General features: G+C 47.6%; 1 protein-coding gene across 14 annotated transcripts in view; it reads right to left on the bottom strand.

The window, feature by feature from the left end:
* The window catches only part of myo5aa (myosin VAa), a 66,093-nt gene that overhangs the window by 42,424 nt on the left and 10,490 nt on the right, over positions 1–13,179 (bottom strand). For all 14 annotated transcript variants that reach the window (XM_030377442.1, XM_030377441.1, XM_030377446.1 and 11 more), the window contains 11 exons: positions 12,923–13,033; positions 11,700–11,871; positions 11,060–11,204; positions 10,395–10,551; positions 8,788–8,931; positions 6,761–6,842; positions 4,818–4,925; positions 4,450–4,556; positions 3,325–3,590; positions 2,626–2,707; positions 2,114–2,254 (listed from right to left, as the gene is read on the bottom strand). In XM_030377442.1, coding sequence (XP_030233302.1) covers positions 2,114–2,254; positions 2,626–2,707; positions 3,325–3,590; positions 4,450–4,556; positions 4,818–4,925; positions 6,761–6,842; positions 8,788–8,931; positions 10,395–10,551; positions 11,060–11,204; positions 11,700–11,871; positions 12,923–13,033 — 1,515 coding nt within the window. The remainder of the gene's footprint in view (positions 1–2,113; positions 2,255–2,625; positions 2,708–3,324; positions 3,591–4,449; positions 4,557–4,817; positions 4,926–6,760; positions 6,843–8,787; positions 8,932–10,394; positions 10,552–11,059; positions 11,205–11,699; positions 11,872–12,922; positions 13,034–13,179) is intronic.

Consider the following 13,179-nt stretch of genomic DNA (forward strand, 5'->3'; position numbering starts at 1 on the left):
CCCCAAACGCGTATTCCTTGGTATAGCGCCACCTAGTGTTCGGCGTGTCTGGATTTTGTCGTCTGCGTTGTCCGAAGAGATCTGGATCTAGTCATGCAATTGGCGTGTCGGCACAATTTACGGTTTGGGCTGTGGGCACACTTTTAGGCAGGTAAGAATAATAATAATAAGAACTAGAACTGCAAGCAGTTATGCAGGGGTCCAAGAAGTGTGCATTTCGCCGGCACAACGCGACAAGAAATGTGCGTTTCGCCGGCACAACGCGAAGCATGTGTTGAAAACGCTACCCTGAACCTGTGGATACAAAGGATTTGACCATGGTAGGAGCAGCGAGAAGTCAGTGTAGCGTTTTCGCGGCGAAATTTTGTAGACGATATACAATTTCCTCGTTTATTGCGCCCCCTAATGGCGAATTTTTCTGATTTTTTTATCGAACGACGTTAAGGTTAACACCAACATGTGTGTAAAATTTGGACTCGATCCGATGTCTAATTTTGGATTTCTTTGGATTTTTGATATTCCACGTCTAATTTAGCTTATAAACCAATATTCAAAACGCTACCGTTTCGTCGTCAAAGGTCGCATCAAAAAAGTGTTTCATGCATTCTTTGCGTGTGCGTCTGAAAATGTCGTGTGCAAAGTTTGGTGTTGATTGGTCAAGAAATGTGGGAGGAGTAGCGAAAATACAGTTTCGCGGTTTTCGCGATTTAGCGAAAAATATTCCTAGACGCAAATGGGCGTGGCCTATGCCAAAAGATGCAGCAGACTCCAGTGAATATGTGTGTACAAGGTTTTGAATGTGGGAGGTTCGGTGTGGGAGTTATAGCCCCAAACGCGTCTTTCCTTGGTATAGCGCCACCTAGTGGCCGGCGTGTCTGGATTTTGTTATCTGAGTAGCGGTGCCGGACCTGGATCAAGTCATGCAATTGGCGTGTCAGCACCATTTACGGTTTGGGCTGTGGTACCACATTTAGCGCAGGAATAATAATAAGAAAAATCCTTACAAAAACAATAGGGATCCAACCTGTTGGCTTGGACCCCTAAAAATCCTTACAAAAACAATAGGGATCCAACCTGTTGGCTTGGACCCCTAACTAGAACTGCAAGCAGTTATGCAGGGGTCCAAGAAGTGTGCATTTCGCCGGCACAACGCGACAAGAAATGTGCGTTTCGCCGGCACAACGCGAAGCATGTGTTGAAAACGCTACCCTGAACCTGTGGATACAAAGGATTTGACTGTGGTAGGAGTAGCGAGAAGTCAGTGTAGCGTTTTCGCGGCGAAATTTTGTAGATGATATACAATTTCCTCGTTTATTGCGCCCCCTAATGGCGAATTTTTCCGAATTTTTTATCGAACGACGTTAAGGTTAACACCAACATGTGTGTAAAATTTGGACTCGTTCCGATGCCTAATTTTGGATTTCTTTGGATTTTTGAAATTCCACGTCTAATTTAGCTAATAAACCAATATTCAAAACGCTACCGTTTCGTCGTCGAAGGTCCGATCAAAAAAGTGTCTATCAATTCTATGCGTGTGCGTCTGAAGATGTTGTGTGCAAAGTTTGGTGTCGATTGGTCAAGAAATGTGGGAGGAGTAGGGAAAAAACTGTTTAGCGGTTTTCGCGATTTTGCGAAAAAAAATTACAGACGCAAATGGGCGTGGCCTAGGCCAAAAGATGCAGCAGACTCCAGTGCATCTGTGTGTACAAGTTTTTGGACTCTGGGAGGTTCGGTGTGGGAGTTATAGCCCCAAACGCGTATTCCTTGGTATAGCGCCACCTAGTGACCGGCGTGTCTGGATTTTGTTATCCGAGTAGCGGTGCCGGACCTGGATCCAGTCATGCTATTGGCATGTCCGCACCATTTACGGTTTGGGCTGTGGTCCCACAAGTACGGGGGGAAGTATAATAATAGGAAAAATCCTTACAAAAACAATAGGGATCCAACCTGTTGGCTTGGACCCCTAAAAATCCTTACAAAAACAATAGGGATCCAACCTGTTGGCTTGGACCCCTAAAAAACTGCAAACAGTACACAAGAGTGTAGTCATAGATCTGTTAGGGTGCGTTAGCATTAGCATGCGTTGGGCTGAGCTGAGGAGGGTGAGGTGAACCTTGCACTCCTCGTCCAACAGGTCCAGGACGCCCATCTTGGCCTCGATCAGGTTGATGCACGGCTGGTTGTCGTAGAAGTCGATCAGCGTCCACGGAATCTCCTCCCTCATGTACTCCTCCTGCTCCAGCTTAAACACATGCTGGGGGAGCGCACGCACACACACACATAATTAAAAAACAAACACACATACAAACCAAACACACACACACACACACACATATATACAAACCAAACACACACACACACACACACACACGCGCAGACAAAAAACACAGACACACATAAAAAACACACCAAAAAAAATAAATAAATAAAAATAAATACGCATATATAACCAAACAGGCATACACATATATAAAACCACACACACACACACATATAAAATAGTTAAAGTGAGAGGTGTATGCAAATATCACCAATATTCCTTGCGACCAGATAAAAACAACACAGAATCCTCACACACAATAGTGTTAGAAGTGAGAGGTGTATATTCCAACAGTGTTTGCTGACCATGTTGAACTGCTGCTGAAGCTTCTCGTTGGCGTAGTTGATGCAGAACTGCTCGAAGCTGTTGATCTCAAAGGTCTCAAACCTGTGGTGGGAGCGGTTGAGGGAGAAAGAAGCGGAGGTCAGGCATCTACATCGGGTAGACACTCAATTTAGATTTTAAGGTTTATCCTTTTTATTACTTAGTGAGTAAGAAATTAATGTATGGGAGAGAGAGGGTAAGACATGGAGCAAAGGACCACGGGCAGTAATCAAACCCGGGTTGCTGGGGTGAGGACTGTCCCTTAATAGTACGCGTTCTACCTGGTGAGACACTCACTGAGGAAATCTATGTATCATCATCAACATCATCATCATACAAATCGACACTGATCCAAATTCAACCCCAATGACTGGGCAAACTGATCACAACGAAGAACAGAATAACCTGACTATATAACACCATGTAGATTGCAGCAAATAATTTTGGGTCTGGTAGCCTTTTTTTTTTTTTATCTCCGTCTATGCATGTCGTAATATAAAAATTTAAAACTGAAAATAAAACATAAAAAAGAAAAGAAAAGCAGAACAAGCCAATCATGTCTCCACAAACGAGAGACACCTTGTTTGTTCAGTTTTCTGTTTTTTTCACGAATAAAATACAAAAAAATAAAAATAAAGTAACATAAAATAATAATAATCCAACGCTCCACTCCGCCGTACCCGTAGATGTCCAGGACGCCGATGAAGGACCTCTGCTTGATGTTGGTGACCAGCGCCTTGTTGACGTGCTCCACGATCCAGCTGAACAGCTTGGCGTACACGTGCTTGGCGAGCGCGTCGCGGGAGTTCACCGCCTGCAGCCGCGGCACCGTCTTGATGTAGGTCTCCGTGGCCGTCCGCAACTTCCTGTGGCACAGCCAATGGGACATGTCCTGGTAGGACACGCCTACCAGCTCGCAGAAGGCCGTGAGGTGGCTGTTGTTGGGCTGAGGTGGAGAGTTTAAAACCGTTACTCCGGTGAACATGTCGAGCTGAGCCATGACTTCACCAAGACTTAGCCCTGAAGAATAATGTGTTATTATCAGCAGGGCAATATAAACAACAATATCAAATGTGGTGTTGTCTGATATATTTCCTCCTGACTGATAGTTTCTCACTTTTCCTTCCTTCCTTTCCTTTTCGTAATGTTTCATTCGTTCTACCTTAAACCATTAAAATCAATGACGTGAACGAATGCTCAACTATCTTTGCAAATATATCTATAGGTTTATCAAAATGGTTGAATGTCTACAAGGCCTCTGGTGTGCATGTGATGGCTCCATTTGTGTTAATGTAAGGTTCTTTGTCTGCGGTAGGTCATTAGAGGTGACCTTGTTTTACCAGTGATAAAACCATCCTATCAGGTGTTATAATCAGTTAGTATACATGCAGAACACTAGTTCATGCCTTACAATGACGCACAACACAAGACGCACAGTACAAAAGCAATTCTCATTCTCACACATGAACAGCCGCGAGCATTAACACATGAACAGCCACTTGCATGAACACATGAACAGCCACTCACATGAACACATGAACAATACATTAACACATTAACAGCCACTTACATTAACACATGAACAACACAATAACACAAACAGCCACTCACATGAACACATGAACAGCCACTCACATTAACACATGAACAGCCACTCTCATGAATACATGAGCAGCCAATAGCATTATCACATGAACAGCCACTTGCAGTAACACATGAACAGAAACCTAGCAAGCCTCTATTGGCTCTTTGCGTAGGGGCTCTACCAATCGTAGACCAGTGTTGTGGAGGAGGGCGGGGCTTACCGGGATGACGCTGCTGTCAGAGTCCCGGTCCTTCACCTCCACGTTGCCAAGGTGCAGGATGGCAGCCAGGACCTGGAACAACCCCATCTGGTAGGACTCGTTCACCCCTAAACACACACACACACACACACACACACACACGTATATTTGTATAATATTTTATGGATTTATCGACGCATCTCTATTGAAATCACGCGTCTTGAGCCCCCCCACACTAAGCGACAATCAGAGCCAAGACTCCAACTCACACACACACAAACAAGTATGTGTCTGTGGATGCGTGTCTGTGGTTGCGTGTGAGTGGTTGCGAGTGTGGATGTGTGCGCGTGGAGGCGTGGTTGTGTGTGCGTGCGCGTGCGGCGTCTCACCCAGCAGCGTGAAGGCGTGCCGCGTGGTGCTCAGCTCCTTGGTGTCGTCCACGCCCTCGATGACGGGGCTGCGGCCCTGCCGAGTGTACAGGAAGTCGTTGGCACTTCCTGCAGGGAGACGGGAGAGGCGGGAAGAAAACGAGGTGTGAAACGTTAGCCGTTAGCTGTTAGCTGCTACCCAGCGCTCCTTCCTATAACTAACCCTCAGCGAGCCTCATCGGGCGGCTGTGAGTTAACTCACCCTGAAGCCTACTGGAAGGATGGGGGGTGGGGAATAATAACTTAAAGTCGCTATGTGTAGCATTTCAGCTAGCGCGTAGCTTTGATTGATTGAATGATTATATTTATTTCAGGCATGTCAGGCATAAAAATATCCAAAGCACGAAAAATCTATGAACAAAAACGACGTTAAAATTATTTCACAAGTAATACAAATATAACATTTAAAGCTTTAGTTAACCAGGACATCGATAGGGATTTCGTTTTACGAAGTTAAGACAATCACATCCAATAACTAACACATTCCACAAATAATAAATGCATGCCAGCCCGAACCTCCCTCTTTGTTAACAGAAATCGACCCTCTGAGTCTGAACCCTCCCACTCACACCCCCCAGCCAGCCCAGCCAAGTCACTGGTCACACGCTGCCCAGTCATTTAGAACGGACAGGAGTCCATAGTTTAGTTACTTGATTCTGATGGTTTCTCACACATTGCAGAGACTGTAACATGTTATTTCTTTCAGTTTGGATGGACAGATGGATCAGCCGGGTAAATAAATGGACGATGGAAGTTTTTATAGGCATTCACATTTTTTCAAATCGCAAAATGAAAGTATTTGGTCATTTCAACAGGATAAAGTGGATCCTGTTGCCCGGCAACAAGAGCCTTCGGTTTCACAGAGACAACCCCTGCATTTATTCTTAAATCTGGAAGTCACAAGACTTGAGGAAGATAATGTACACAAGAGCGGCAAACCGAGAGAGAAAAGAAGGAACGATAAGATGAATGCCAACTGCGTCAATTTAAGTGACAGTGCCAAGAGTGAGCTAGTGTGTGCATGTGTGTGTGTGAGAATCAGTTCATGTGCATGTGTGCATGTGTGCCGGTAAGCAGCATGAGCAGGTGCGTGTCCACAGTGGGAGCATATGAACATAGCGTCTGGTCAGCCAGAACAGACTCCTACACGATAACTCCTTCATGTCCACAACACGGATCCAGGCACTGCTCAGAGTGCTAAGGTTGGTTTTAGTTCTAACATTATTCTATCAACACAGACATTTACATCGACCATCTGGCGTTATAGTTGATTTGCCTCGGGTGTACTGTGGAGTGGGTAAGACTGTTTTATTAGCAGGCTAGTATTGCCCGTTGTCATGCGCTAGCCTAGCACGAGCAAACTCTGCAACTAGAAGGACTGAATGAAATGTGTTGAAAACTGTCTCCAGTGATAAAGAACACCAAGGCTAACTTGGGGATCAGGCCCTGTGTCCAAAATTCTGAACTACCCCTTTAAGCTCCAGCCTATTTTTAATTGTCTAATTTGTCTAATTAATATGCTTGGTGTTTGAGTTGTGTTTGTTGTGTGTAAAAATGACTTATATGTGCTTGTAGCGGAGTTTCTTATGCTTAATTTGATATGACTATTTCTACATAATAAGGGCAGTGTTCTCCAAATGTGGTGAACCTCGAGTTTAAGAGGTTAAAGAATGCTTGTTATTACGTAATGCATTAGCTCAGAGGAACCCGCAACGGGTCAGGTTCTGAGTGAAGGCCGGGTAGTGAGTTGGTTGGACGGGTCAGGTACTGGCTGCAGGGTGGTAGTGGGTTGGTGGGACGGGTTGGTTCCGAGTGCAGCGTGGTAGTGTGTTATGGTACAGGTCAGGTTCTGAGTGCAGGCCGGTAGTGTTCCGGTGTTCAGGGTGAGCGTGAGCAAGACCTACCCAGACGCAGATCCTTGAGTTCAGGCAGGTGAGCCGAAGCACACAGCTGGTAGAAGATGTGGTAGTTCCTCTCCTCGTCCGCCTGCAAGAACACAACACACACTCAATATACGGCCAGGACATGTTCACGAGGACCCGTGAATGTTTACGACAACCTATAGAATCGTTCCAAGCGTGTAGTGGAAGAGTGGTCTGAAAGAGATCATTCACTGTGTTTGCTTTTAACCAGGACGGATTTTGACTTAAGAAGTCCAAAAGATTTAATCATACGTTTGGTGTGTCCTGTATCAAACCACACCTAAACACCTGTATTGCCTTCCCTTAGTTGTGTAAAGAACACAAACACACACCTTAAGAATGTCAAAAATGTAAGGCAGAGTTGTTCCTCATTCTTCAGCCTCCGTAACCACCAGCCATTGAACCTCGAACACTCTGTGTGTGTGTGTGTGTGTGTGTGTGTGTGTGTGTGTGTGTGTGTGTGTGTGTGTGTGTGTGTGTGTGTGTGTGTGTGTGTGTGTGTGTGTGTGTGTGTGTGTGTGTGTGTGTGTGAATAAAAAAATCCTGTTCCTCATTCTCTACTGTACATGTTCCGGGCTATGGGAGAACCGGCCCTGCTGCTTAAACAGGACTGTGCGGCTCTAATTGGTTTCTGCCGGTCAGCACGAAGGAGGAGCAGTTATGCACAGTGTCTCGGAAGGACAACATGAACAAATATTCAAAACAAACCACCTAACACTAACAACCAAAAAAGGATTCTCTGCGTTTCCTGTTAACGAGAAAGCTTCGTGATTTACGTGTACAGTAGGAGGAGGGAATAAACATGGAAACTGCAGTCAGTTTGTTCCTGCGTACAGCTGGTTTGTTCCTGCAGCAACATCCATGTCTTCACTGCAGGTCTCCGTTGGTTTGACCTACATAATATCATTCATTATTTCGAGTTTTAAATTTTCTCGCAGCACTAGAGAGAGGGAGGTGTGTGAGGCCCAGACGAGCCTCAGACAGAAGTCGTCTCATAATCAGACATGGCAGCACGAGGAGACGAGGGCATAATGGCCGCCTGTGACGCCAACAGGGGCCCCTCTTATCCTGCCAGGGGACCCCTCCCCTATGAGGGCATGAAAGAGTCCTGCTTTAAGGAACACCGTGAGGGAGTGAGTGAGTCAGAGTCAGGCCAAGGGCTGGGAGGATTAAGGGGAGGGTGGCCATACTAGCATTCATTCTCATTTATCATGGACAACCTCTTAGTGATTCACAAAAAGAGAACATTGAGGACTAGTCTGTAACGTCTACTCCTATGTAAATCATGTTCTGCCCGATGGAAACCCTGCCTTCTGTCTGTGTTTTTAATTATTGTCCATCGCTTATTATACACACACTCAAGATCCTTTAATTGTTCAACATTTCAACACAAGTGAAGTGATTAACCATCAAGCCAGTGTGTGTGGGCGTGCGTGTATGCGTGTTTAGCGGTGTGAGCGTGCATGGGTGACGTGCAAGAGCGTGAGTGAGTGAGTGAGCCAGAGAGAGAGAGAGGGTTAGAGAGAGAGAGAGAGGGTTAGAGAGAGAGAGAGAGGGTTAGAGAGAGAGAGAGAGAGGGTTAGAGAGAGAGAGAGAGAGGGTTAGAGAGAGAGAGAGAGAGAGAGAGAGAGGGTTAGAGAGAGGGTTAGAGAGAGAGAGGGTTAGAGAGAGAGAGGGTTAGAGAGAGAGAGGGTTAGAGAGAGAGAGGGTTAGAGAGAGAGAGGGTTAGAGAGAGAGTTAGAGGGTTAGAGAGAGAGAGGGTTAGAGAGAGAGAGAGGGTTAGAGAGAGAGAGAGGGTTAGAGAGAGAGAGAGAGAGAGAGAGAGAGAGAGAGAGAGAGAGAGAGAGAGAGAGAGAGAGAGAGAGAGAGAGAGAGAGAGAGAGAGAGAGAGAGAGAGAGAGAGAGAGAGAGAGAGAGAGAGAGAGAGAGAGAGAGAGAGAGAGAGAGAGAGAGAGAGAGAGAGAGAGAGAGAGAGAGAGAGAGAGAGAGAGAGAGAGATGGCTGCTCACCTGGAACACCACGCGGGACTTCTCCAGCAGGTAGGTCCTCATGTTGGCGCCGATGATGCGGTAGCGCGGGTCGAAGCCGATCTCGATGTACTTGCCGAAGCGACTGCTGTTGTCGTTCCTGGTCGTCTTGGCGTTTCCTATGGCCTGGGAGACAGCATGGGAGAGCGCAGGTTACCAAGGGAGACAGGATGGGAGCGCGCCGGTAACCAAGGGAGACCGCATCCCAAATATTGCCCCGCCCGATCAGATGACATATCTGTGTTCAGACAGCCAGTTTAGGTTTCCATTTTGTTTTGATTCATAGTGAAGACGGTTCATTATCAGGTCTGGGCTCTTGTTGAATAACCTTGGTTTTTGGCCAGACATACACCACACACACATCATTAGATTATATCATACAAATGTGGATATAGACATGTTCCACTACCGCTACCGCTGCCATGGAGCCAGCTCGGAGCTCACAGACTTGAGACAGTCTGTGTGTTAGAGCACAGAGCCTGCTCAGAGCTCACAGACTTAAGACAGTCTGTGTTAGAGCACGGAGCCTGCTCAGAGCTCACAGACTTAAGACAGTATGTGTTAGAGCAGGGAGCCTGCTCAGAGCTCACAGACTTAAGACAGTATGTGTTAGAGCAGGGAGCCTGCTCAGAGCTCACAGAGTAAAGATAGTGTGAGAGAGCATGGAGCCAGCGGAGTTCAGGCTGCAACACAGGCTCTGTGTCCAACTGGGGCAACAAGCAGGCTTTCAGCTTGGCAGGTATTCCCATCCGGACCTTGCATTAGCTGAAACCAATGCCCCCCCCCCCCCCCGCTCTGAAGTCCTGTCAAGGGGCACAAAATAAACATTTGCACCAGGCATTTCACCATGATGTTATGCCATTGGCTGAAACCACACGTCCACGTCACACACACACACACACACACACACCCCCTAAGCAAAAACATACAAAACGCACACACAGTGACAAGCGAGCGTGCTAAATTAACAGGGACAAAGAATCCTCTATTCAGGCGGTCAGCTGCTCTATGATTGGTGGATCAACGTCAAGTGTGCACTGAGAAGAGGCCGATGACACCATTGAGGGGTGTGTCTTGTGTTGGAGTGAGGAGGGGAGGGGGCTCTTAGAGGGAGGGGGAGGGCTGCCATCTGGGCACAGGGGAGATCTGTCGCTTGCTCCCTAATCTCCCAATCACACACGCACACGCACACACACACACACACGATCAGCTCTGGCGAGAGATCTAGTCGAGAGTGTGATAGATTCAGATTTAGGGTTAGGGTTAGAGTGAAAGAGGAGGAGAGTGAGAGAGGGGAAGCGAGAGGGACATGCAGGGGAGAGAGAGAGAGGAAGAGATGGAGAGAGGGAGAGAGAGAGAGACATGCAGGGGAGAGAGAGAGAGGAAGAGATGGAGAGAGGGAGAGACATGCAGGGGAGAGAGAGAGAGAGAGGGGAAGAGATGGAGAGAGGGAGAGAAAGAGGGACATGCAGGGGAGAGAGAGAGGGAGACAGGCAGGGGAGAGTGAGAGAGGGGGAGAGAGAGGGAGACGGGCTGGGGAGAGGAGGTTACCAGCGAAGGAGGGAGAGGAGGGTAACCATGACGCTCACCTCCATGATGGGGTTGGAGGCCAGCACCTTCTGCTCCACGTTGGCCTCACTGGTGGTGCCGCTGACCGTGGCGAAGTACCTCATGGCGTACTTGGCCGACACCGTCTTCCCCGCGCCCGACTCCCCGCTCACGATGATCGACTGGTTCCGCTCGTCCCTGGGAGAACACACGGCCGCGGCAGGAAATGACATCACGAGACTTGACGCTGAGCATAGGTGTGAGTGAGTGTGTGTGTGTGTGCACGTTTAAACCCTCTACTGAATCAAAAGGCTTCTGTAGGATTTCTGCCAATTGTGAAAGGACCCTAACCTATAACATACATTATGCATTCGTTTGAGTCTTTTAAGACGGACAGACAGACAGACAGACAGACAGACAGACAGACAGACGGACAGACAGACAGACAGGCAGACGGACAGACAGGCAGACGGACAGACAGGCAGACGGACAGACAGGAAGGCGGAGAGACAGTCCACTGGGAGTCTATTTCTAGATCACTTCTGACCTACAAACCTAGAGAGGAGAGGATGGTTGCAAGCAACAGTAAAAAGTTAATTCTACTTAGGTGACACCCACCCACCCACCCACCCACCCACCCACCCCCACACCCACACCCACCCATCCACCCACCAACCCACCCACACCCACCCACACCCACACCCACCTGGCCATCTGCTTGTAGGCCTCCTCTGCCACGGCGAATATGTGTGGGTCCATGTCTCCCATGTTCTGCCCGCTGTAGGCGTTGATGATGTCAGAGCCGTAGATGGGCAGAGACTCATAGGGGTTGATGGCCACCAGCACGATGCCTGCATCGGGAACCAACAGAGGAGGAGATGAGAGGAGCACGCGTTGGGCAGGGCACCACAGGCCAACGATGCACGCTCTCTGCACACCATTTACTTTTCATGACATTAGGAGACCATTTGGATGAGCGGCAGAACAGCTTGGGGCGAGAGAGGCCTCTACAGGCGGACTGCGTACAACGGGTCGGAACCCAGTCTGGGGTGAACCCGTTTGGGATGTGAGGTCAAGCAGCCTAACCACTCGATTAGCATCCAGCCGTGGTCCGTTACCTCGTGTGTGTGCGTGCGTGAATGTGTCCGTGTGTGTGCGTGTGCGTGCAATTGTTATTGCTTGGCACTTGGTTCTATGAACATCCTTACTGTACGGACACAGCATATTGCTTCTCTTTCTTCTGACAAATGTACTCATCGTAAGTGGCTTTGGATAAAGTGCTTCATGTAAATGTGCGTGTGTATGTGCGTGCGTGCGTGCGTGCGACCGAGTGCGCGCGTGCTCACCGCAGTAGGTGTAGATGAGCTTGGAGTCGATGAAGCGCACTTTGAGGTTGTGGAGCACGGCGGGCTCGTGCAGGTAGCTGAGCGCCGTGAGGTCGTTCTCGCCCACCAGGATGTCCGGGTTCCGGAGGTAGGGCAGGTTCTTCGTCTTGGGGTCCAGCTTATGCTCCAAGTTCTGCATTCGTTTGGTGTTTTTTGATCAAAAGCAAAAAGGGCACGGATGTCAGCTTTGGGTTGCAAACGGTAGGTCAAAGTTAGCACACACACAAACACAACAAAATGGGCACGTCAAAAGGGGACAAATCACCACATGATTCGTCATCTGTGGTACAATAAAAACACACAAGCCATTGAATGAATGAATTAATTGAATTAAACTCCACCCACATTAAAGTTTCTGAATTGTCAGAAGACAATTAATTTACATTTCTGGGTAGGAGACGGAGTCTCCAGTAAACCTCCCTCGTTGAGACAAACTACCCTTCTGTTGGCCACTGATTCATTCTATAACTAACGATTACACTGATTATTATTATGAGTTATGAACCAGCTCTGTTTAGAGGTCTTGAAACAGCCTTCAACACACGTTGCTTACATAATGTGACACGTTTCTAGGTAGAATAGTATATTAGGAGATGTGGGAAAAACATGTGGGAGGGGTGTGACTTGATCAGGATGTTACTGAGGACAGTGGCAGTAAGCTCTACACAGCCGACAGGAGGAGGAAGATCAGGCCACAACAGGATTATTACTTCAACTGAATACCTGCCCTGGAATCTCCTTATGGTAAACCGGCCAGCACCCCATCCCCGGTTTAAAATGTTTTGTCTGTATGAATGCATGTATGTATGTCAATTATGGCAGCCATTGCACTCCTGAACATCCCTGGAAGCAGGGCTCCCCCACTCTGCGTTCCTTCTCCAGATTTCTTCCTTGCTAATAAAGGGAGGTTTTTTTGCCCTCTGGGGTCTAGGGTCAGGGGGGGGGGGGGTCATAAATATATGGTCTGTTAAGCCCTTTGAGACGCAATCCGATATTAAGGGCTATAAAAATAAAATAAAACGTTATTGAATTAACGGTTGTGTTTAATGCTTGCCCACTTGGACTTTTAGAGGATGTTAGGTTAGGATTTTTTTCTTCACATTTAACTTATTTAATTTTTAAATGAGAGGGGTAGAAGAGGAAGGATTGCTGTTGTGCTCTTTCCTCTCAACCTTTGACCTTACCGTTCCATCTTCCAGGGCAAGCTGCAGGGAGCCGTCGCCATCTTCGTAGTTCTTGGTGAGCGCAGCCGACTTCCAGACCTCCTCTGCATCAGGTATCCACACCCGAGCCAACTGGGAGAGAGAGCGGGAGGGAGAGGAGACTGGTTAGCACAAGCAGAAACCCTGGAGCCGAAGATAATCAGGATGTTAAATATCAATGTTAGTCCTGAGCGTCATGTGGGGCTGTCACAATATGTCAAGATCCAGGCCCTAAATAG

Source organism: Gadus morhua, chromosome 14 (assembly GCF_902167405.1).
Source record: "Gadus morhua chromosome 14, gadMor3.0, whole genome shotgun sequence".
NCBI classification, from domain to species: domain Eukaryota; kingdom Metazoa; phylum Chordata; class Actinopteri; order Gadiformes; family Gadidae; genus Gadus; species Gadus morhua.